Source organism: Scatophagus argus, chromosome 22, assembly GCF_020382885.2.
Source record: "Scatophagus argus isolate fScaArg1 chromosome 22, fScaArg1.pri, whole genome shotgun sequence".
Taxonomy (NCBI): domain Eukaryota; kingdom Metazoa; phylum Chordata; class Actinopteri; family Scatophagidae; genus Scatophagus; species Scatophagus argus.
Window position 1 is genome coordinate 8599693 of NC_058514.1, and position 24263 is coordinate 8623955.

The following is a 24263-nucleotide window of genomic DNA, read 5'->3' on the forward strand; positions in this document are numbered from 1 at the left end:
AGAGAGAGAGAGAGAGAGAGAGAGAGAGAGAGAGAGAGAGAGAGAGAGGGGGGGGGGGGGAGTATATGAGGTGAGAATGAACAAGTGAAAACAAGAGACTGAGAGATGGGAGCTATTACTATCAGTCATCCTAATCCTGGTCCTGCATTTGTTTATGTGTCTTAGAAGAGTTCCCATGACTTCTAAATCCACATTGCAGCTGTTTAAAGGCTACATGGTCACTGGTTACAACAACAAAGCAAACTACAAGTTGCATTAAGACAAACCGTTTTTCCAAAAGTATGTCAGATGTTTTCGGAGTGATTTCCTGCTTTAAAAGCATTCTGTGAATCTCAGTGACATAGCAATAAAATCCTTCTAAATATAAAATATATATAATGTAAAATTTACTATCAATAAAAATAACAAAATAATTTGTTTAACACAGTATTATTGTTTTAATTCTGAAATCTAAGATGCTGGGGCTTTCCCCCAATGTTTTAACACAGCACTTGTAGGATGATTGCATGATTAGAGATCTGCATAAATAAACAGTTATAAGTCACATACATTTTTGGCTATCTTGAAGCTTGGCAAAACACATTCATTAGTCCAAAAAATATGGTATGTGTAGGAAAATGGAGGGCAGTGCTATAGAGTACAAATAAACAACAAAAAAAGAGAATTTAGATGAAAACCCAACCTTAAATTAGACTTGAACAAAACTGAGTTATGTCCTGGGTGCGCTCCCCCATCTCCTCAATGGCCTTCCCAAGCATAGCAACTCAGTATGTACAATGCATTCCTTTGGCTAAGTGTCCTAAGAATAAAACTTCCTCTACTCAAGCACAGCACTTTGTTTTATCAGTCAATAGGGGGATCCTTCCATAAAATTCATCCATAAAATGTAGCGACTTCCTGCCTGTAAATGGGGCCTCTGCACTTAGGGTGGTCACTGTATTGTCCTCATGTAAAATTCAACATTATATTCAGGATGGACAGACTGTTCCACGCACCATAGGGAAATGTAACACAAGTGTATGCAAGCATGCTAGTTTGCCTGTATTTACAGTATGTCCCTTGAGCCTCTCAGTCACAGCAGTCAGGGTTTTTAACGTTTCCTTGACAGGGTATCCAAGCAGTGATTCCTGATTTACAAATTAAAACTATTCTAATGCAAATCTAGCTTCTGAGTTCTACAATAACTGACCTAATGTTCTGCTTTTGATTTTCTTCTAAGTGAAAGTTGTGTAATTTGACAGCTGGCTGCATTTCAATAGCAACAAATAATGTTATCACGGTTATTTTTTGTGAAACAAACATTATCATTTATGGTATCTGTAAAACATGAGCCCTTTTGTGCATGTGTTCAACCAAGACTCTAGGGGAGCACTGTGTCCATGTGCTACCACACTAGTGGAAAGTGCCATACCTGCTCTAATCCCTCTCTGCAGCAGAGAGAACTGATACGGGGTCAGCGTGGTGTCAGCTGATGTGCACATCAACTAAAAATAAAGAGGCACAGAATTGTTAGATCATCATTGTGTTAATCACAGGATCAAAAATATAATTGAAAAGGATGTTTTTTTTTAGCCCTCCCTTTTTTGTGGTGGACAATCAGGAGAGGTATCTTACAGTTTTTTCATCTCACATAAACATAAAGTAATTATGGAAATGACCTGATGCAGGATTTAATATCCAATTATACAGAGTTCATGTGTACACCCTGTCCCAAATGCTAATAAGAGAAATGGGGTTAACAGATGAACTCATAAAACTGGGATGTTCCCAATTATTTCAGGCTCACTCACACACAAAGATCCACTTTTATAGCTGAACACTGCTACTAATAGATACACACGAGGTGGGTCTACACTTACTCAAAAATAAATAAATAAATAAATAAAAGGACCACTGCTTTGTTCCTCACTCACTCAGTTTTAATTTCTACCTGGCTCAGGAGTGAAATAGTAGCAGTAAAGGCTGTGATAATCTTCTGCTCAGCTGTTACCAGATCAGTCCAACTCTCTTTCTGGCTTTCTCTTGCAGGTGATGAGGCTCTGTATTCATCACTAAAACCTAACCACAAAAATAAGCTGTTATTTAACAGGAAAATTGAGAGGAAACATCCATTGTATCAGCTTGTGAAGGCAAAAGAACTTCAAATAACAAAGTATGTAAATATCAACCTTTTATTGGAGTGTACAATGTAAGAGTTTATTTGTCAAGCCTTACTGAAAAGGCTTGGTGTCCATAACATTTTATTAACCGAGTTACCTACAGAAGCTAACATCAGTGAAATCATGGCTAGGTGTTTCCCAAAAAGTATTTTGATATTTGATAAATGAAGTCAGTTCTTACATCAAACAAGTGGCAATTTGTCTCTCAAAGACAACATTAAAAGAGGACAAAGACAAACAAAGGAGTTTCAAAATATCTTGACGTCACTGTAGATTTTTGATGGATATTTGCTACACTGTGGTAAAAATGTTTCATTATTAGCACTCCTATTTAATTTCCCACAACACGTTAGCAATTTCAGCATGTTGCTTATTAGTATGTACACAATTAGTATCCTTTGTTCAGCTACTGTAAATACTAAATTCTTAGGTCTTAGGCAGGTAATTAGCTTGCAAAGTATGTTAGTTACTTGTATACCAAAACCCAAAAACTATTCAAGAACTACTCTAGAATTCACATGGCTGCCATATTTCTTTGACACTTAATGTAAAGTGTAAGCAGTTAGCAACTTCGCTGCTCTTCTGCGCAAAGAGTTAAAGGTAGACTGTAACTTTGGATAGAAAAATGACATAATCTTCCTTATACAAATTAAAAACTGAATTAATTATTAATAAAACACTCTCTTGCTCAATTCAATACAGCTACAGTCATTTTTTGGTCTGGTATGACCAGTTAGCATATTCTAGCTAATGTTAGCAAATTTTAAATAGATATTAGCTTTATGATAGACATGGTTTTTATCCATTTGTACTACTTTTATATTAGGCATAGCATTTACAATTTTTCCAGTATCACATGTGGCTAACGTAGCTGTTGTTGAGAGACACGTCTACTCTGGTTGGTTATTAAGCAATGCATAAATACATAGTCTCCACCATTTTTTTTTTTCTTTATAACAACATTGGATAGTTTTACCACACTGGAACAAGTACTGCCATTGCAATTGTCCATCATTAAATAAACACATAGCAGGAATTACTGGGAAAATGTATTCAGTTTGGACATGTCCACCTCTGACTGTTTGGTCTTTGCAGGGAATAATTGACCACTGTTCAATTCCTATAAGATGATTTTGTACTAAGCCAAAAAATATTGATACTTGTTTGGATAATGCCATGAATCTAGCGTTTTTCCTATACTGCGTCAGCACTTAATGTCTACAACAAGAGGACCGCTACTTTGGCCCTGCTGTATCTGTACAGTAACTTAGCATATGGACCCAATATAAGTATCAAGTGTGTAAAGCCTAAATGTTTTTATTCCTCAAGCTTTACATGATGAACAACTTGATTGCAACAGTGATTTATTAATACTCTGTTTGCTACTGTAAAGAAAAAGTTAAAAAAAAAAACACAATTTCAATTGAATCTGTAGTGTGACAGTGACAAAAAAGAACTAAAATTCAGCCATAGCCAGCCACAATGCTGTAGGCCACCTCCATGTGTGTACAGTATGTAGTCTTGTGGGTTAACAGTTAAAAATGCTTAATGGCCAAGTGTATTTTTGTATCATTACTTAAAGCATATGTATGATCATTAATGACAGAGACCTGAAAATGTCCTGTATTCAAGAAGCAAGTCTCCTCTTTCAATCTGTGCAAAAATATAACAAGACTCAAAACTCTGGAGCAAATTTACAGTTGACAGCAAATGAAGCTAAATATTCCAAAAAGAGCATCTTCCTTTTTTCTTATTTGTTTTAAGAAAATATGAGTGCTAAACTACGATCATTTTAATAAGTAAAAATAAACTAGAGAGCAATCGGGTATGAAAATAGTTCTTTTTTTTTTTTCTCCTCCTCACGAACAATGACACGACGACTGATGAAGGATTTGTGGAAACATGTTCCATAGCCCTCCCTCTTCAATCACTGACCGAAAGAAAACAAAATGAAAGAAACATTCAACTCTAAGGTTCAAATGACAACTTGATGTAAAATTGCGCATGTCAATCTGGGGGGTGAAGGAACACAAGAGAGTTACAGGGAGTGAACATGTGTGATGGTATGATGGGAGACAGCAGATATGAAGGATGGCTGAGTAACAGGTGTAGCTGATAGACATAAGAGAGATGGGGATGTGGGCAAGGAGAGGGAGAGGTGCATAGAGATGGGAAAAAGGCAGAACATATGACATATCGCTATCAAGACACAGAGATGGAGCCGACAGAGACAGACATGACAGAGATAAAGAAACAACCTAAGATATGAAAATGACAAACATTTACAGATTAAATGAGGTATTGCACAGATTAATAAAAAAAGCATAAAGGCAACAAAAATATACAGCAAATTGATAGAACATTTACATTTATAAATTTTGAAATTAAAGATTTCTTTTTAGAAAGACAAGAACAATTTTAGTGTCAGAATCATCCAGGGGTTCGGGGAAGGGGGATTTTTTTTTTTTTTTTCTAAAAGAAACAAAATATCACTAGTCTTCCCATTCATCTTCATCCTCAAAGTCCTCCTCCTCATCATCGTCATCATCCTCATCTGTGGAAGAAAAAAATTCACATTAAGTCTTCTGAAACAGTGGAGATTATGTTCTTACAGGCAATAAAATAAAATAAAAAAATACACTGAAAGAAAAAAAAAACTTTCAAATTTAAGGACTGCTTTCATTCAGGGAAGAGAAAAGAGAAGAAAAGTTTCCTACAATGAGAGTCTTAAAATGGTGCAAAGGAATCACAAGGTTCCCTGAGACTGATGAGGAAGTGGTGAAAGTCTTTTTTTAACATTTTCATTTTGTCATCTGACACAGTAAATGATGCAAAGTCTGAGTAACTGGTGTCAAACAACTGCTCCGTTTTTCATGTGGGTAAACTGAAGTGGGTAAACTTCTAAAGGCTTTTCTGCAGTGTAACTCAAGTCCCCACAATTCACTCAGAGTCACTGTGAAATAAACAGAATCCTGTAATAGCTGCCTTTCACTGAACCTGCATAACATTTCTTTTGCTGCAGCATTCTCTATCAGCACAAAAGCTAAATAAATATAATATAATGTTAAAGTAAGTTCCAAGGTAAGTGTTGCACTAACAACAGCAAAAAAATATCTGTGGAAAGTGAATATTTGTGTGTTTGTATATACCTGAAGAGTGAATAGCTCTGCTCCGTTTCTGCATCACTTCCATCAGGGCCCCAACGATGCCTGCCGATGGGGCCGGAGTGGGAGGAGCCGAATCGGCATTGTCGTCCCTCTGTAAAGAATAAGCAGCCACAGTTAAAAGATGCAGATTAAAACAGTTGATTGACGTGTGTCGGGTGTGACGAGTGAATGCTGACCGATTTAAGCTGGATTCCTTGTCGGATTTGGTCCAGAAGTGCGTCTCTGCCGGTGCTGGACACCGGCCTCTCCCTCTGCTCCACCTTCTTCAGTGCGGTGCCTTCTCTGATCTGACTCAGCAGTGCTGACTTCCCGCTGTCCCCTCCGTTAGTCTCCGAGGGCAGTGGAGGAGCAGGGGGTGGAGGGCCAGGAGGCGGAGGAGGAGGAGGAGGGGGAGGAGGTGGTCCGCCAGTACTGGATGGAGCTGAGGATGAGGGGGGAGGAGGGGGTGGGGGAGGTGCCACTGGAATTGAGGCATGGGCTGGTGGAGGGGGAGGCGGGAGGACACCTCGGCTGGGTGGGGGAGGAGGCGGTGGAGCGGACATGCCTGGTCGACATGGAGGAGGAGGAGGGGGCGCAGAGATGGGCGCTCTGGAAGGGGGAGGTGGTGGCGGGGCACCTCGCCCACGGGCTGGAGGAGGGGGAGGAGGGGCAGAGGCTGAGCCGTGGTGTGGGGGTGGGGGAGGGGGGCCGCCTCTGGATGGAGGGGGTGGAGGAGCTGGAGAGAAAACACAAAAACTTGCTGAATTAAAAGAAAGTTGTAATCATCAGCAAGCATTATTCAGAGTTCACACTGCAACCTTGAAGAACATCCAGATTTCATGGTTGTTTTTGTACACAAAGATTTTCACAGCATATCAGTCGAAAAAGCTTGGTTTTCCAATTCCTGCCAATATCAACACATCATGCAGTCATATAATTAAGACAGCAGCCTTCTTGCATGTAACTATGCCAGAAGCCTTTCTGAATTTGTAAGAGGGAGTTTGTTTAGAAACATCCTGGTGCTTTGGTTTAACTGCTGCTTGTAGAAGCATAAGTACATGGTGACATACAGTGGCCTACAGCTAATTTACAAGTTTGACAAAAGTTAAACAGCAATCATAATAATAATAATAATAATATAATGGTATCAAAAATGCATGTCAGTTTCCAGAATGCATCATGCAGTTATATAAACAAGCCACTGGGGGCAGCAAGAGCAAAAGTTTAGAAGTATGAAGTTAATCATTATAAAATAATCACTGCACAATAATAATTCCATGTGACAGAGGACAGGTGGATAAACAGAGGACAGAACATGATAAAACAACCTCGTACAGGAAACCCGTGTTTTTAATGTCTCTAGTTGTCATCTAAAGAGTCAGCTAAAGATAAAACTGTTGACTCAAAAAACTGCAAAAACTGAACCAAACTCAGAAACTGCAAAAATAAAAAAAAAAAAAACGCACGCAGTGACTAAATTCCTATGTCATATTACAGTCCAACATGCACAGTCATGAGCTGTCACAGCAGGTCATGCATAGGAACCTACCACTCCACCTGGGCGGACCTGGGGATAAAACCACCATACTGGTTAACATTGTTTTAACTTGACAATCACTCTTTAAAAAGAACTTCACATCATCAGTGTGCTTCAAAAACGTGAAGACTGATCACATTAACCAACAGTCTCACTACACATTTTCTGCATTATGTCCGGCACTCTCCACTGAAGCCAGTATGGTGATGTTAAATACCAAAGAAAACAATCTGATACAGTTCACTTCATTTGTCTTCCCAACAGTGTACCTGTCTTACCTTGTCTCCGTAGCTCATTTTTGACCGCTTCTACGCCTCCTTTCTTCTCAATGAAGTCGTAGATGACCTTAGAGGTCTCCTTGTCCTTCAGCTGAGCCTCAGAGATGCCACACAAATCAAACAGGTTCTTAAGCTCTGGGTCCAAGTTATTTAACTGAAGGAAAAAAACAGAGGAAGATGAGACATGAGTCTGAACAGTAGGATTTGATTTTTTTTTTTTTTTTTAATTGGTCTCTGCCTCAGTGAAAAACTCAAATCACCATCAACTGTTTCTGTATCATTATGTGCTTCAGTATCAGCCTCCTCACTGCAGTAACCAAAACAAAATGGCTTTAACAGCATGGCTTTGCTTCAGCTGCTCATGCACTCTCTGCATGCTCATATTTGTGGTGTAATTTCACTGGGTGTAATCTGCATTTATGAGCTTTACATCTAAGTAACACATTACCTGTCTGACAAGTTACATGCTGATTTAGGATTAAAAGGGGAAATTTGGAAAAAGCAGGATTACCGAGCTGTTGCGGATCTATTCAACCAAATCAACTGGTTCATTCAAGGAAAGACTGTGTGTTAGTGAACTTAAATATCATAGGTTACAGTCTCCTTTATGAAGATATCCCTCTAAGATGGCTCAAAATAACACCACAATAGCAGTCATTTTGCTGCCACCTGGTGGTGTGGTGTAACACTAAAAGGTTAGCAGCCAAGAATAAAACAGTTATTATCATTAACCCAGATTCAAGTCCGAGTTAGATGATGATGATGATGATGATGATGATCTGCAAATGATAATGATCATCATCATCATTTGTCACAGCAGGGAGAAAGCCACAAATAATAGAATATCCTGTTTATTTAATTGTGTCATTATGTTTTAGAGCTGATTGTGCTAAATGTCACATCCTGGTGAAGTTACTGCTATTAGGAGATTAATTCTTCATTTTTATTTAACACCACAGCAGCTGGTCACAGTTTATGTCCAATGCAATTAATGTGAATTGAAGTTGAACATAAACTTTTTGAAGTGTTTTTGGGGGTGGATATCACGTCAAAGGTGGATACCTTTTGTGGATACCTCAGTGAGGTATCCACAGTATCTGTATATGTGCTGTAAGGATACAAAGAAAGGAGACAAATTTAACTGCTAAGACTAAAAGATATGTATTCCCTTTCTCACCTGTGCTGCAGGTTAAGGTTTAAAGTCTTAGGATTTGAGAGGTGAGCAAGCTTTGTGCAACGGACATCACCCACTCAAATCAATCAAAGTCCTTGAAAGCATCAGACTTATGAAACCAAATCATCTGAATTTCATCTTTTTCATTTACAGACAGAGTAAGTCCTCTGACCTGCATGATCTCATACTCATCATCTAGCCTCTGGCATAATTACTGATGATGTTTTTTTATTTGGGAATGAGTCCATGGATTATGCAGATGCAGGTTGATTCTCTTCCCTCTAAAATCTCCTTGTGTAACCCTCTTGATGATTTGGCCTGCACAGCTCAGCTTAATATTTGGTAGCTGTTATTAAATTGGAAAAGTCTGTCTGGAAAGGGGCTGTTCGAATGACAGACAGATAAGCCAGAGGGCCAAGTTTTAAAAATATCTCAAGTTCCCCAGAGACATGTGTACAGACAAGCAACTCACATTAACATTACACTTTTGTGTTGCACTTACATCAAATCCTGTATTTGGATCCCATCCTACATGCCCAATGTGCCTGTGAGAGAAGAGAAAGAGAGCGCATGCGACATCACACCAAAGTACTAAAAAAACTAATGGAACACACAGGCAGAGGTTGATTAATCTAACTGATTAAACTGTTTAAGTGAGAATTGTCAAACCATCATCACTCACACGGAGGTGCGCACGTTGAAAGACAAGGGCATATTATGTAAGACCTGAACTGAACCCCACCCTACGAGCGCCCGTGGTGACTCACTGGAAGTTGCTCGGTGTGCCGATGTCCGCCTTGGTTAACCTCTTCTTCTTGCCCTTGCCCTTTTTCTCCCTCTTGGGGAAGGAGGAGTGCACGATGTTGTTCACCTGAGAGTTGTTGTGGTAGCGCTGAACATTGCTGATCTCTGGGTTTTTAATGTCCACAGTAGCCATGGGAAGTGCCGGGCCTTAAAGATAACAATAAAGTTATGGTTTATATAACAGAGCACATGGAATGCATTAAAGTATAGAGACAAACTTGGCTGTGGGGTTTGCCAAATACAGGTTAAGGAGTATGAATACTTTTGATAAGGTTGAATACCATCTGGCACAATTGCGAGAATATTCAGATCTTAACTGCTTAATTTCAGAAGAAGAATCATTTTGAAATTCAAGCTTGCGACTTTTCAGGTCCAGCGGAGTTCCTTCAATTATGTAATCCATTATTTAATGGCTATTACAGAGGCACACAGAGGTCTGGCAATTTTGTTTGGGTTTGTGGGTTTGAAGACAGCTAAGAAAAAATGGGAGTTAAATGACAGCACTGTTTAAGACTGAAAACTGATATTACCAAAGCTTACAGTGTCTGTGAGGCTTAAATCTGTTGTACAACTCGTTCAGTCAGCGTGGTGATAAAAGAATGACGTTCATAATGAGCTCTTACTCATTCAATTTATTCCAGTGTGTTCAGTCGTGCAGATGGCGCATGTCTCAATCATTCACTTAAACTGTCAGCTACGTAAATGGATAGTCTTTTATTAACTTAACCTTTATTTAACCGGGAAAGTCTCACTGAGATTAACATGTCAATGAGGCTTTGGTGTCAAAATAAAAAATTAAAGTGGAGTGGACACAGGAAAACTCTGACTCTATTATACACATGCAGTCAAACAAGATGGATGTTAATTCAACAATGAGAGGTCAGTTTTATCATCACAATTCCTCCAAGAGCCGCAGCCTACCTTTAACACTCACACTACAGGGACTTTTGGGAGTTTTGCTGGGAGAAGGCGAGGCAGACCGACTGCGTCGCCTTCTCACCTTGTCCCAAATGCACCCGCCATCTCTCGCTCCACAGGCGGTCATACTGACATCGAGAAGCATTTTGCCGACCAGCTCGTGAGCTCGCTCTGTGGGGCAAATGGAAAGCCGAGCGGTCGGGTCGGACAGCGTTGGGTATAGATCGTCCTGTGGGAGAACCAGGCAGTGCAAAGAGGACAGGCAGCTCCCTGGACCCAAACCTCCACCTCCTACTGCTCCTCCTCCTCCACTACCCTCACAATTAAGGTCCTCAGAAGGAGCAGACAGGAAGGTGGTGCAGAACATCATGATAGCAGCTCACTGGGCATGAGCCATACAGTGAGAACAAGCTCAGATGAAGACAGCAAGGAAGGTCGTGACAGATCTGAGATATTTTTCCTCAGTCAAGAAAGAAATCCAGAGTCACATCTCCAGCAGGGAAAGACTACCTCCCAAAAAGGACAATTTCCTCCTCTTTAACCGACTTTGCAAGCAGGTAAAAAGAACTTGCAGTCTTGTGTGAGCATTGATTACGATCTTCTTATTTAGAATATTTCTTCTTTGCTGAAACGTGAAAGCCAAGATGATCCCAAAGGTGTCAGCACAGGAAAAAAAAAAAAAAAAAAAAACAGCCAACGTGATGGTACAAAAGTCTGCCTTTACTGAATGAATATCGTCATCAGACATCTGGTGGAGTTTACACGCATGCTGTCTGAGCTGCGAAGGCAGACGTCCAGCCGTGCCATCAGAGGGGAAAAGAGCCAGCCAAAGCTCAGTCTGCCAACAGTTGAAGTTTACTCTTCCTCTTGCATTTCTTCCATCATAGCAACAGTTTTCAGTGCAAAGTGCTCACCAAATTTCTGTTTCCCTTCTTTATCCGTGCATCTGATATCTGCATATTTTCTATCTACTTTGCAATCATCTTCTATTCCCTTGACATTCCATCTCAGCAGGGCGCACTGTTGGATTATCATGCTCCGATTGGCTTACTGTGATCGTTTCCCCACCCACCACGCTCACCACTACTGCAAGACACACAAATGCATCAAATCCCAACAAATCATTCTGGATTTAGCCCTGGATTTTACGTAACCATTAAAACCCATCCATGCACGTAATCTCGTAATCTCAGTGGTTTCTAAAACATGATCAATCTGCAGTGGTGAGAGAAAACCAGAGAAGGACTGAGCAACAGAAGCAAACAGAGAAAAACAGAGAAAAGAAGACATATTAAATGAAGAGCAGAGGGCAGATGAGGACAAATGACGAGAAGGGAAGAGTTGGAGAGGGCAGCAGGAGAAAAGGGCGGAGCAGAGGGAAGGAAAGCAAAAACCAGAGTGTAGATGACAGACAGCAACAGAACTATGATGTAGTAATGGGACGTGAGCGTGAGACAGATGGAGACGGAGAGATGATGTGCCTGAGGGAGGACAACAATGACACCATCAAAGACAGAAACAGTTACGAATGATAGCAAAAGTGACACAGGAAAATGGAACACATCCCTTTCATATTCTGCTTAAAATAACACCAACATGAGGCCAAGATTTTTGAACATATCGCTCTGATTACATAGAAGATTAGACACGTCGTGTATGACCATATAAGGCGTCTGGCCACACGTGACCCTAAGTGAAGCATCCAAAGACTCAATGCCGTTAAGATGCTCTGAACACAAGCATCAGCTAAGAGTGTAAATGTGTCATTTGCACGATAATGACCTCTGCAAGCACGAACGCACACACACACACACACCACATTAATAAGCCATCTGGGTCATATCATGCTGTTTGTCTGTCCAAAAGTAGCTAATTCTTGTGTAAAGAATGTCTGTGTGTCTTATAACACACATTCAAAAACAAATGTGTGCATAACCACCAATTTGCTCAGTCATCAGACCATACAGAGAGAGCTTCAGGCCATGAAGGGCACAGATTAGGACTCCACTACAGGGCATTTTAATATGATGTCACTGATGTAACCATTATGTTTCTTATGGTATTGTGATGCTTTGTTTTCCTTGTCGGCCAAAATCACACACAACAAGTTGGGTTGGTTCCCAAGCCTGCATTAGCGGACACACATATGAAGTTGTTTAAGCTTAATCAGATGGAGGCACACTGCAGTAAAGATTAAAGTAAATGGAGGAGAACAGATAATAGCTGTTCCTGTTTCAAAATGACCACCACTGTCTAAAACCTACCTTTTACCACTGGGCAATGCATCATGGGACAATAGGGTAACACAACAACACACTCAAGAAAATCAAGTGTTTTCAGTTTGCATACTCAAAACCTGCGATGTTTTATGGAAACGGTACACAGCTAATGTCTTACTAGGCAAAGTAAATACAATGTTTGTTGACAGCTGTAGCATTGTTGATAATATGTAGGATTTAACTAATCTCTATTTATACAATCAACATTTTTGGTGTTCAGTTTTACTCTTTGTGAACACTAGATTGTTCCTACATGGTATGTGACAAAGTAATAGTATTCCACTAAGTAGTCTTGACTTGCTGCCAACTAAGAAAAAAACTTGAATGATCCCGAAACTCCACCCATCTGACACATCAACTGGATACCATAACACATGTTTGACTCTCGTTTTACACCTCTCCTCTGTTTATATCTGAAGTTATTGACATGAAAACAGTGGACAACATACCATTTGGAGGGTCGCGTCTTTTCTCTGTGAACACACAGACAAATGAAATGATTAAAATCCTGCGCTGAGTAGTGGGGTTGTGTTAGTCAGAAGCGAATACGTGTGAGTGCGTCAGAGCGCGGATGTAGAAAGAGAAGAGAGTTTATTGGCTTTTAGAGCCCTTCAGAGCGGGGCTCGATGGGTTTGTGCACGAGGCTGTACAGAATGGAAAGTTATTTGGAAAGATTGCCAGGGAAAAGTGTTCTTTGTTAGCGTTTAGGAAATCAGACACTCATCTACACAGAGTACACACACACACAAGTAGTATTACATCCATACATAATTTCAGTGGTCTGTAGAGGACAACACACGTCCCTCTTTCTATCTCATAGAGTTCTACAAAAATATAAATACTAATGTTTTAATAACACTGACTGATACACACACACACACACACACACAGTCCAGACTGTTAGCTTGAGAATTCCAGTGGCTGAAGGTCAAACGGAAGAAGCTTTGAGGATAAGATTGGCACCCAATGCAAAGGGCTGAAGGGGGAAAAAGATGAAAGAGCGATCCATCCGAAGGGTCAGGAAATAACCCGCAGAAGAGGAAGCAGGAAGACAGGCGGCCTTAATCAAGCAAGTGATGAGAAAATTTAAGGATTGAGCGCCAATAGTAAAGTTTAAGAATGCATCTGTACAGCTTTGTATAAACAACGTGTTTCCAATTTACTCCTCTGTCTGCCTGTGAGTCAGTTTGGATGAACACGAACACTCACAGCTTAGACAGATAGATAACATAGATGTTCTAGTACACAACAACATTTTGTGAACAATGACATGACTGTGGACACATTATGTCCAGGAGGTATGAAGTCCTTCTCACAGCTGATCATTCATTTCATGCCAGTCAGCATATTAGTTCAAACCCTCGAGTGTCATGATTCATTTGCAAGGTTTTGCTTAAAGGGGAAAAAAAAAACGTTATTTGGGAAGATAACTCTGAATAGTGAATAGATAGATCGGATACCTTTATGTCTTGTCACTGCAAGACAGAATTGATAAATCTTTCTGTTAAAATTTGTGATTTCACAGCAGATTTCCTGTGAGCACCTTGTTGACAGGTTTGCAGACTAGGTTAGGAAATGGTGATGTATGTTTTCGGAGGAAGAGACTGCAGATCAGAAGAAGACTGAACAGTACGATAAACAGACCCAGACAAAAAAAGAATAAAAAAAAAAAAAAGCCATTTTCAATACATGACACTCTGATGGACTGGAGTACATCTCATGTTCCAGCTGGAATATATTGTTGCATGAAAGCATCAGTCTATTGTTTCTGAATTTATTTTGTTCATGTATTGAAATTCTGACCTTTTGTTGCCCAGAAAGATGAGTTTAGACATTAATTTGACCTTGTGCTCATACTAATCAAGCCAAGTCAGATCAAACCTCTTGTTACACCTTTTAAAGACACACAACCAAATTGAAAGCAGAATGACTGCTTGTTTTCAGTCATTATTTTGAATACTTTTGGCATCCCTGTAGTAACAAGGTTTGATTTGAAAGCTAAAAAACAGCTGGAATATTCTGAACACAAGATCAAAATTTGCTAAACATGTCATTTAGGTTTAGATTTAGGTCGGCAGTTAGGTTTGGAGTTCAGATGGAAGCAGCAGTGGTTATAATGTTACCAGATTTCCTCTGTCGTCTCCCCATTAGCTCTGTCACATGACCACGAAAACGCTTCGTCTCCTCCTCACTGGCAAAATTCAGACCCACTTGGCATGTCTGCAAACGGAACAGAAATGCGTAAAAAATGAATACAAATACGTTTGTGAAGTGCCAGCTGTCTACTTAAGCCTGTACCCATGATGTGTGCAGGCAGCGAACGGTCCCAGCCTTATCACTGCAATCAGCAGTCCCACATACCTCATGGTCTGCTGGACTCAGAGCCACTGAAACCACCAGCTAAGGTGTTTGCTCCACAATAAAGGCTTCTTACACATCCAAAGAACTGGATGCGACATAAAAGTATGATTTCTGCAAACAGTATTGTTTACATGATGAGAATAGGGAAATTGTTCATGAAGATTTACGTACACACTTTTTAATAGGGTTGTGCTTTGCAAACCTGTTATGAATTCTGTTTAAATTCATGAACAACCACATATATATATATATAAAATGTACTTTTCATTTCCACTCACTGATTCCTGGAAAAGAAATTAGGACCAATTAGGCCTTCTATCAACATATCAGTGCAGGTTTGTTTTGTGTACATTGAAGCATACACGATTTCTTTGTGTGAAAGTGACAGAATATTATTTGTACCACTACAAGACTCTCTGAGGAAATGCCTTCAAAGCTTTTGTTGACAAATGCCTTTAAATTTTTATGTTAGAGTTCCTTAGGACATGCGATAACTCAAATGTAATGAGGAATGAAAACATCTTGATTGTATTAGAGGCTGAAATCGGAGTTAGTTCCCCTTTTCTTCCCTCTTCAGCTGCATTTTCATGAACACATACAAATTACCAACAAATAAAAATGAAGAGAAGAAGTACTTGTCTGTGACCGAAACTGGATGCTGACGTAGAATGAAGAGGATTAGAAGGGAAACTCACATCTCCAACAAATGTGATGAAGTACGGTCTGGGGAGGTAGATGCTGAAGTTGTTGTACAGCTCCTGTTCAAACATCATCTTACCGTCCTGCGGAAAAACACAAAGACCAGGCTGAACTCAAGTATATACAACTTAGATATCAATAAGAACAACAGATACAGGACATCACACAGGTGTTTTTTCTTCTATAAATAAGTAAGGTCATCATGAATATCAAATGGTGGAACACCACCACTTGATAGCAATTGTGGTGAGCAACCTCATCTGCCAGCTATGCCAGCTCACAAGCCACACTGATGTGATGTGCAGAAGGACTTTCTTCTTTGCATTTACTTACCCTGATGTCAAAGACCCTGATGAAGTAGGATCGCTGGGGGTTGTCTTTGACCAGACAGGCCACACCACAGCATCTCTTGCTCCAGCTGTTGTTCCTATCTGCTGTGAACACCTGGACCACTGCTGAAGACAATGTCTGTAGAGAGAGGGAGAAGGAAAGAGTGTTACACTGTTCTCGTGTTGCTTAACGGATAATACACAAGCAGTGTATTTTTGTAGCTATGTCAATGTGTCTCACAAGGGTTTAAGACAAACTACTACAAGGTGGTAATAAAATAAAAAGCACACTGTAGAAACAGAACATACACCAGCTGATTCCCATTACACTAATTGATTTGATTAAAATTTAAATGTAATGTATAAATAAAACAGCAGCCTCTAAATGTGTGAACTCCTTGGTGAGTTAATTTTCAATTATTTTGTGAATTGGAGGACAAGCAATCTGCCCGTTCCGAACAGGCACGTTTTGAACGAGAAGTGCACTAGATTTCCAAATTAGATGCCTTTAAAGTTACATGTTTTATGGGCAGCAGGAAAAAAGTGTAATGACATAAACACAAACTTAGTGACAGCGACTCTGTGCTGGGTGAGTCGCTGAAGCTGTCAGAAGAAAGTCCATCAAAGCCAAATGGCCGAAAAGCAGATTAGAAATATGACAATGAGAAGAGACACATCTTTTATGTGAGGATGTCTGAAGTTTGAGACTCTGCTTTAAACATTACATTATCAGTGAAATATATTTGTACATGTGCTCTTGCAGAGGAAGCTGTGGGGTTTCAGGCAAAGGCTGTCAGCCCGAGACTAAACTGTGTAATTACATGCAAATACACACTCAGGAGCACACCTGTGGTGCGCACACATGCAGACACATCTACGATCAGAAGACCAGATCAGACTCCCAGGGGTTTTACGTATCGCTGCAGGGATTTTCTCACACTGAGAAAATTACCACAAAGACGAAGGCAAGGCCAGCAAAATGTTTGGTGATCTTTGGGGTTTTTCTTTTTCAACTCTATAGTTCCAGGAATTACTGCAAACTTCCAGACCACATGCAGAGCCCTTGTTTCTTTGTAATTTAGTGTTGAGTGAATGCGCTGTTTAAATGAAGCAGATGTGCACAAACAGAAAAGGAACAGTAAAAATCTTGTTCATTTTTAGAGTAGACAAGTAAACCATAGACAGTGCTGTTGCAGTTTAAACATCAATAATATTAAGAGAAACCCCTGACCCCATGACTAATATTGATATCAGCAACAAACATTGTTTGCTGACAGTATGAATAAATGCTGCATTCAATTTGAAGCAGTCCTGAGGCTTGTGTGTAACCTGCCAGCAAACGTCAGTACAACATCTGAAAGTACAGATGACGGCAAACTCCCTGTCCATGTGTGGACCACCATGGGACCTTTGTTCAGAAAAACTCTCAAATGTGTTATGGATTACACATAAAATATTTTAAAAGATAATTCTTTGCAATTTGTCGTGAAATTGTTTAAACACAAGGCTGCGTAAATACATAATTGGTAAGACTGTCGTCTCATTTAACACTCAACTGAAACCTTGCAAAGCCAGTGCTGCACGCCAGCTACCTTACAGAACAGACTAACTCAATATGTGACTAACAATATGTCACTCTTTCACCTCTTTTAGGATTTTTTCTGTGTCAACGTGACAGCCACACTGATGTCAGTAGAGTTTATTTATTGTGAGAAACGAGAGATGCAGTTCATAGAGTGGTGACAAACTGAGACTTTCTTGACTTGCAAAAATTATCTTTTAAATTGACTAACATCACATGTGGAATTCATGACACAAGTCAAACGAACCAACTATTGTGGTCTCCCCCCGAACGTCGGTGTGCTCTCGAACCTAATGCTACACGCATTAATATTATGAAAGTGGTTATAACTGTTTGGCCAAGTTCTACTTATCAATGAATACTGAATATCTGGCTAATCTGCTTGGTTCATCTGTTGCCTAATGATAAAGAATTTGTATAATCTGATTAGGTTTAAATTAATTTATTTTTCTTCCATCTCTGTGTCCAACTAAAACATTAGCAGACTTTAAAACCATGCTGTCAGTGAGGCTATTAGTCTTTCAGCAATGCAAGATATTCTTAATCATATTTACACAAACATTCAGACTCCTGGCAGCATTATACCTCCTGACTGTTTGGATTTGGATCACAAATATAAAAAGATCAAAAGAATAATATGAATTCTGCTTCTCTGTAACAGCGACTGTAATGGTCCAGGCTCTCATGCCCTGGGGTTTCATCTGCCCGTGAAGTGCTGATTGTTCCTGACGGGGTCACAGGCCGCAGGAAGTGAAGCTCTATCTATGGCGTCATAAAAACCCGACACACACATTTGCTCATCCTTACGTACTCACATGAATAAATTCTCTATTGCTCTGTTATGCACTTCTTCTCAAACATCTTCTACACATTTCACAATGGTGAAGCTTATCACCTGTGCAGCCTAAAGATTGCACAATCATAAATGTTCTTTTTCACACAAAGAACAAGTAGACTAGAAAGCACACTTATCAATTTCATCAATTTAGTGCTGACTACAGCAATGTACCTTAACCATTCTGTACATTAAGGCCTTGCCACGACTTATGGAGGCATCTTTAGTGGAGTTTACATGCACAGGACAAAGTCAGTGCTAATTTGTGGTGGTGACACCAAAATGAAAGATTCTGTGATCCCATGTTTTCATGTGTACTTACAATATGCCTTAATGATTTTTAGATGTCATATTTTCACTTCCCCTAAAAGTAAAGCTGTGAGGTGTAAAGCACCTAAACTTTGTTGTCACAAGATTCGAAAGGACAAAAATCAGACATGTGACTAAAACACAAGGCAAGGCAGACAGGCAGACAGACAGAATGAATGGGAAACTTTATCAATTTTGATATGAACAAAACTGAATATGAAATGTCTTCCTCTATTTCAATGTGGAGACACAAGCTTATTTTAGTTCATGAAAGTGAATCATTAACTCTTTGCCTAAGGAGTGGTAGCTGTGTCCATAAAGCTGTGATCACTTATTAAACAAAGGCAACATTTATAGAGAAATGTGAGAAACACAGCATAGAAAATTTGGAATATATGTTCACACCTGACATTTTGTTAAAGAAAGACATTTGTGAACACAAACTTGCAATTCAGGTCTCTATAAGATATTATGTGACATATTTTAGAAACTGCCTTGAAGAAGTCTTATTCTGATTGGATTAAAAAGAGTCGGGATGTTCTGTTTGCAAAAGCTGCTCACTTTTGTCCTTCTTGCTTTCTGGAGAAACAAATTATGGTTCTAATTTGAATGTTGTGCATAAGTCATTTGGTCAAGCTGTGCTGTGTTGGCACAAATTAGACACAATTACACCTCTTCACGAGATCTTCCGGAGAGGAAGCGACTCAAAGGTGGTGAAAGGATGGGAAGGAGTGACAAGAAACAGAAGGAAGGAGAAGTGGCTGAGGCAAAAAGGGAGTTTAGGAAAGGAGAGAGAGAAAAGGAGAGATGTAAGAAACGAGGAAAGTGATGTAAAGTAAGATAAAAGAACAAAAGAAAGAGCTACAAAAGAGCCTATGATACGAAAATGAAAACAGGGGTGGCAGGAGCAGATGACATGAATGGGGTAAGGTGAGATTGAAAAGGAGGGGGGGAAGGAGAGAAGAATCAGAAAAGGAAGTGCGGAGAAGGAAAAGAGGAATCATGTTCCACTTCTCCAGCACAAATCACCAGAGGAGGCCGACCACGGGACTTCCTGTAGGACAGGACTGCTGATCAGGCAGTCTGTGCACATGTGAACGTGCACACACACACACACACACAGTGTGAATTGGACCCTTTCCACTTTTTGCCCAGTCAGACAGCGTTGCTGATGGTGAAGACAGCAGAAGGAATACCAATTAGTAAAAACCAATGAGAAAGACTGTGTATGTACTTGTATGTTGTTCTTTTTCTTTATGCAAGTGTGGCTGCAGTATTCAGACAGAAATGCAGGTAAATAACTTGCATATAATTCCTAAAATATGGAATTTATGTAGCGCTGCCGCCTCATAGCAAGAGAGTTGCTGGGTTCGGATCCCGGTTTGCATGGAGTTTGCATGTTCTCCCTGTGTCTGTGTGGGTTTTCTCCGGGTACTCCGGCTTCCTCCCACAATCCCAAAAACATGCACATTAGGTTAATTGGCTACTCTACATTGCACCTAGGTGAGTGTGTGCATGAGTGGTTGTCTGTCTTTGTGTAGCAGCCCTGCGATTGACTGGCGACCAGTCCAGGGTGTGTATCCCCCCCTCCATTTCTATGTTATTAGAGCAACATTACCAAAGGCAACTCCCAAAGCAATACAATGCAAAAAAGTTGCCCTTTAAGTGACTGTTGCATATAAAATCTTCCTTCATACACTGCCAAGACTGCAGGCAGACAAACAGGCAAAGTGAGTCTACAACTTTAAATATACAATATTTCAATACAAACAAGCCTTTGACAGCAAGAATAAATCAAGTCTAATTCAGGAGCCAACTAATGGCTGTGCATCTTAAGAAGAAGACAGTACAAAGAGACAAAGTAAAGGTGACTCTATGATTCTTACATTCTGCATAATAATTACATTACATCAGACACAATCACTCAGTCAGCCATTAAATCACCGACAGGCATTCTAATTAGATTTGGTAAGAGAGACATACAATGTCTGCCTCTTCCGATCTCCCCCTCCTCCAGTCTCTCACATACCCAGCCTGTCTAACAACCCTCCCTGCATGCAAAGACGTGTGCGGACACAAAAAAAAAGCTGCAAGGAATGTTCTCCATTCCATGTCTCTGTCATATGCTAAGTGACAAAACTGCCAAAATGCCACAGAAACGTCGCCACCAGATTGTTTTTAGGAAGACACACCTCAGATACCTGTGTGTCACATTAAGGAGGAGGCGGGACACCATGTGACCCCACACGGGCATGACATAATTTGTCATGGGACAGGAAATGTAGCTTTTTCAACACTCACCTCACACAACAAGCACATGACTGGTTCACCACTATGAGATCAGCACTACTGACACATAAGGAGCCATTTGTCTGTCACTCAAGAGTTCCTCCTGTACAATATACAATTAAAGGAAACTATGATGAGTATGGGGAAGTAACCAGAGAATGGGCTAAGTGAAAGTCTACACTATGCTTTTGTCTTCTCACCTGCATGACTGACCTGTATTGAGAGAGCAAATTTAATTTTGCTCCACCAAAAACACAACACAGCCGAATTTTAATTCAATAGTCTGACCCCTTGACTTTTAAAAGATGTCTTATCTTTATTGGCTAGCAATGACAGGTGACAGAGTGACATTCTTTCCAGCTGATATCACTGGGTGACAAAGTTTCTACTATAATCAGCTAATTTAGCAACAACCCGCGCCGCCAAGAACAATATCGCTCAACTTTAAGACTTGCAAGTGCTTCACTACCTTAAAAAGGTGGTGGTTCTGTGTAAAACATTTATGGATCGTGGCCTTCAGCAAGTAAGACAAAGGGTCACAATCGCTGTCTGCTAAGCACAAAACGCTATTAACAACACTGCAGAGACAAGCACTTGTACCATGGTGGCCATCAGAGCATGTATTTGTATGTGCATTATATTAAGCTCAAATAAAGTCAGTCCAACGCCCTGTTTCATTTGATAAACATAATCTAACCACTAAGAATCACTAATATTTGACTGTGGTGTGACAGTTAAAATATGACTTTCATTCTGAAAGGCAAACATCCTTTGTTCTAGTGCTCTTTTAATATTAGTCTTTCCTGCTGAAATTGCTTAAATGGTTGATTAATATTCAGATGTAGTAGCCAGTGGGGATGTGAGACTAATAAGAGAGGAAAAAAACCTGTCCGGCAAGATCATAAAGAGGAAAAAAGCAAATATAACTTGGAGGAAACAAGGGAAAAAGCGATGTTGTGTAATGGTGTTGATAAACTTGCAGAGCTCTTATTTAAAATGTGAGCTACACTTTATTGGGTGTGTGGTTGTACACACACAGCGCACATGGAGGACACATAAAAATGAGTCAGCTGAATGCTAAACGTCTTACGTAATATCAGACTATCTCACAATATTGAGTCGTGACATTGCACTACTGATCTTGACTGCAGTCAAGTCGATTTCACAGCAGGCTACTCCCACTGCTTTCTCGTTAGATTGTGTGACTGGCAAGTCTTGCATTAGGAGGACTTTTAGCTAGTCAGCGCTGCTGTAGCCGGCCAAGTCTGGTCGGCACATTTTTCTTGGTGGACACATTTCCCGAAAACAACCAAGGTTCGGCTATGTTATGTAATGCCAGTGCAAAATCATTGCTTTGCCCTGCCTTCCGCTGATGGCTTTAACAGCTCCAAAACCCCGACAATTAACACAACTCTGCCAATGCTAGGCTTAGTGCGCTTAGGCAAGGTGACAGCGGAATTTCAGCATTTCCTGGGCGATTTCAGGTGTGTCAAGCTTAAGTTATAGGCGTACCAGCGGAGGCCTAGGACTGGAATGAAACTTGCTGTAACCCAAATGTCACCGTCCCAAACGGGACACGGTCGCTCGTTCCCAGCCCTCCCTCATCGCCTCGGCTGTCAAAACAAACCAACCTCTTCAGTAAGAAGTCGCAAATGTTTTCCAGGGATAAGGTACACGCAACCTCTGAAATCACAACATAAAAACTGTAGGCCACAAACACACCGTTACACCTCATAGCTAGCCTTGTCTCCCGTCTCGGGACAGGAAACACGGTGCAAGTTAGCTGTATTAGCTTTTTTCTTAGCCTGCTATCACACAATTTGATGGAAAAAACTTACGATGCATTTCCTGCCAAGGTAGTTGAAAAGGCATTCATTTTCCTGCGGTGTCAGTAGCATCGACCCGACATTTGTTTGCCGCCGTTGCGGCGGGTGTCCACTCATTATTGGTGATCAGTTGATAAAGTATGCACCGACTGTAACTCGTTATGAGATCCAAAAAGATACATAAACAATCCCTCGGTCATCCGTGGCCTTACTGCGACCCCCTCACACCGGTTCGGTTTATTCCGGGGGTCCACAAGACTGGGGCGCCACAAAATGTATGGCGTTTAGGAATGCAATGTGACGTCCCGCTCCTCTTTAAAATAAGGTCAAATCTGCTAGGACTGAGCGCAGACGGAGAACGGTAAAAACTTTCCTGGGAAGTCCGGCCGCCAGAGAGCCCGGAGCCAGTTCCATCCAACATGGCAGTGTAAGGAAGAGTCCATTATCTGGGAATGGGGACCACACGTTTTCCAGCTGTGTCCCACATAATCACCAAGACAATATTTTGACACGACAAACCATGTAACGTGTACACGTAAGAAAAAATTAATATGAAAGTATATTTCTGTATAACCCAGATGAGGAAATTTGGCTTAATAACAATACAGTTTTCAGCACACTCTCCGTGGAGATGGTTTAGTCCAGTCTGCCTGTGGCTTTTATGACAGGAATGTGTGCGAGCTCAGAGTGGGAGGAGATAACAAATAAGGTGCAAGTTTCCAAGATAAGAGCATACAGTGCTTTTTGCGAATTACTATGATTAGTAGATTAGTCTACACTTTGTATGAACACCTTAAGAAATTCATTAAAGGACCATAAAAATTATCATTTATTCTCATGACAATTCTTTGCAATTCTGTGTATTGCAACCCTGGCACAACAATTTCCTGCAGGATCAATAAAGTTCTTATCTATCTATCTATCTATCTATGGCGATAATGTGCCGTTTCATTATTTTGGTAGAGGTCAGGTCACGTTTCAACTACAAAAAATGAAATGATTTCCTTTAAACTGAAACACTTCTGGGATGATACACGTATTGCTCTTTCCTTGTAATAAACTATACATAGTCTAAACAAAATGAAATAGGATTAAAGGCTGGTCTCGATAAAACACATAGCCTCAGGGGTAAGACATTTCTTAAAATGTACAATTCAGTGTGTCTCTCCGGTTGACTGAGACCACAAAATAAAACAGTCTTACTGTACTTGATGTGTAGTGCAGTATTAAAGCATTAGAAACCTCAACCTTTTCTCATCAGACATAACAAAAGGTGCCCAACAATTAAACACATATTTAGAGGCTACAATAAGTGCCTTTGAATGAGGGTAGCATACACAGCTCATACTTTAATAATGTGCCTGGGGGTGTTTATAAAGGTCTGCAACATGCTCAGTCAGGTTCATAAACAGGGGGAATTTGCAGGATTGCAGTTCTTTGAGATGTGATAAAAGGAAAAAACTTGATAAACACCCAGAAGTGATTTTTGTGCTGCTTGTGTAAACATTTAGACCCTTTGAAAACAAACAGTCTTGCAGTATATCAGTATATACAAATATAAGACTAAAGCAATAGCAGATCTAAGCCTTTATTTGTTAAGTTTTATGTGGAATGCTTGTAATGTAGTTACATGTCATGCACCAGGAATTTGTACATAAATAGATTTGGCCGGTGTAATAAATTATAAATGCCCGTACGAGCCTATTTCTGGTCATATTTTTTATGTAGCCGATGAAAA

At 40.2% G+C, this 24263-nt stretch overlaps 1 protein-coding gene across 2 annotated transcripts; it reads right to left on the reverse strand.

Annotated features, from left to right (window-relative positions):
• Positions 1 to 2157: 2157 nt before the first annotated feature.
• waslb (WASP like actin nucleation promoting factor b) lies at positions 2158 to 22977 on the reverse strand. 2 transcript variants are annotated; one of them, XM_046379001.1, is made up of 11 exons: positions 22538 to 22972; positions 15689 to 15823; positions 15352 to 15438; positions 14419 to 14515; positions 12745 to 12768; positions 9062 to 9245; positions 8797 to 8839; positions 7121 to 7274; positions 5503 to 6041; positions 5309 to 5417; positions 2158 to 4713 (listed from the first exon to the last, which is right to left on the reverse strand). In XM_046379001.1, exons 1-11 carry the CDS (start codon positions 22640 to 22642, stop codon positions 4652 to 4654), a joined length of 1539 nt encoding a protein of 512 aa, XP_046234957.1. In that variant the 5' UTR covers positions 22643 to 22972; the 3' UTR covers positions 2158 to 4651. The 2 variants fall into 2 exon arrangements, with proteins under 2 accessions (XP_046234957.1, XP_046234958.1); XM_046379002.1 differs by lacking the exon at positions 12745 to 12768 and having other exon boundaries at positions 22538 to 22977.
• Positions 22978 to 24263: the final 1286 nt, after the last annotated feature.

Bases quoted from the DNA above. Each gene is read 5' to 3' on its own strand.
- waslb (XM_046379001.1), bottom strand. From the start codon at position 22,642: ATGAGTGGACACCCGCCGCAACGGCGGCAAACAAATGTCGGGTCGATG. The intron at 14,516-15,351 runs GTGAGTTTCCCT...TTCCGTTTGCAG, and splicing joins TCATCACATTTGTTGGAGAT to ACATGCCAAGTGGGTCTGAA. The intron at 6,042-7,120 runs GTAAGACAGGTA...TTTTCTCTCCAG, and splicing joins AAATGAGCTACGGAGACAAG to CTCCTCCACCCCCTCCATCC.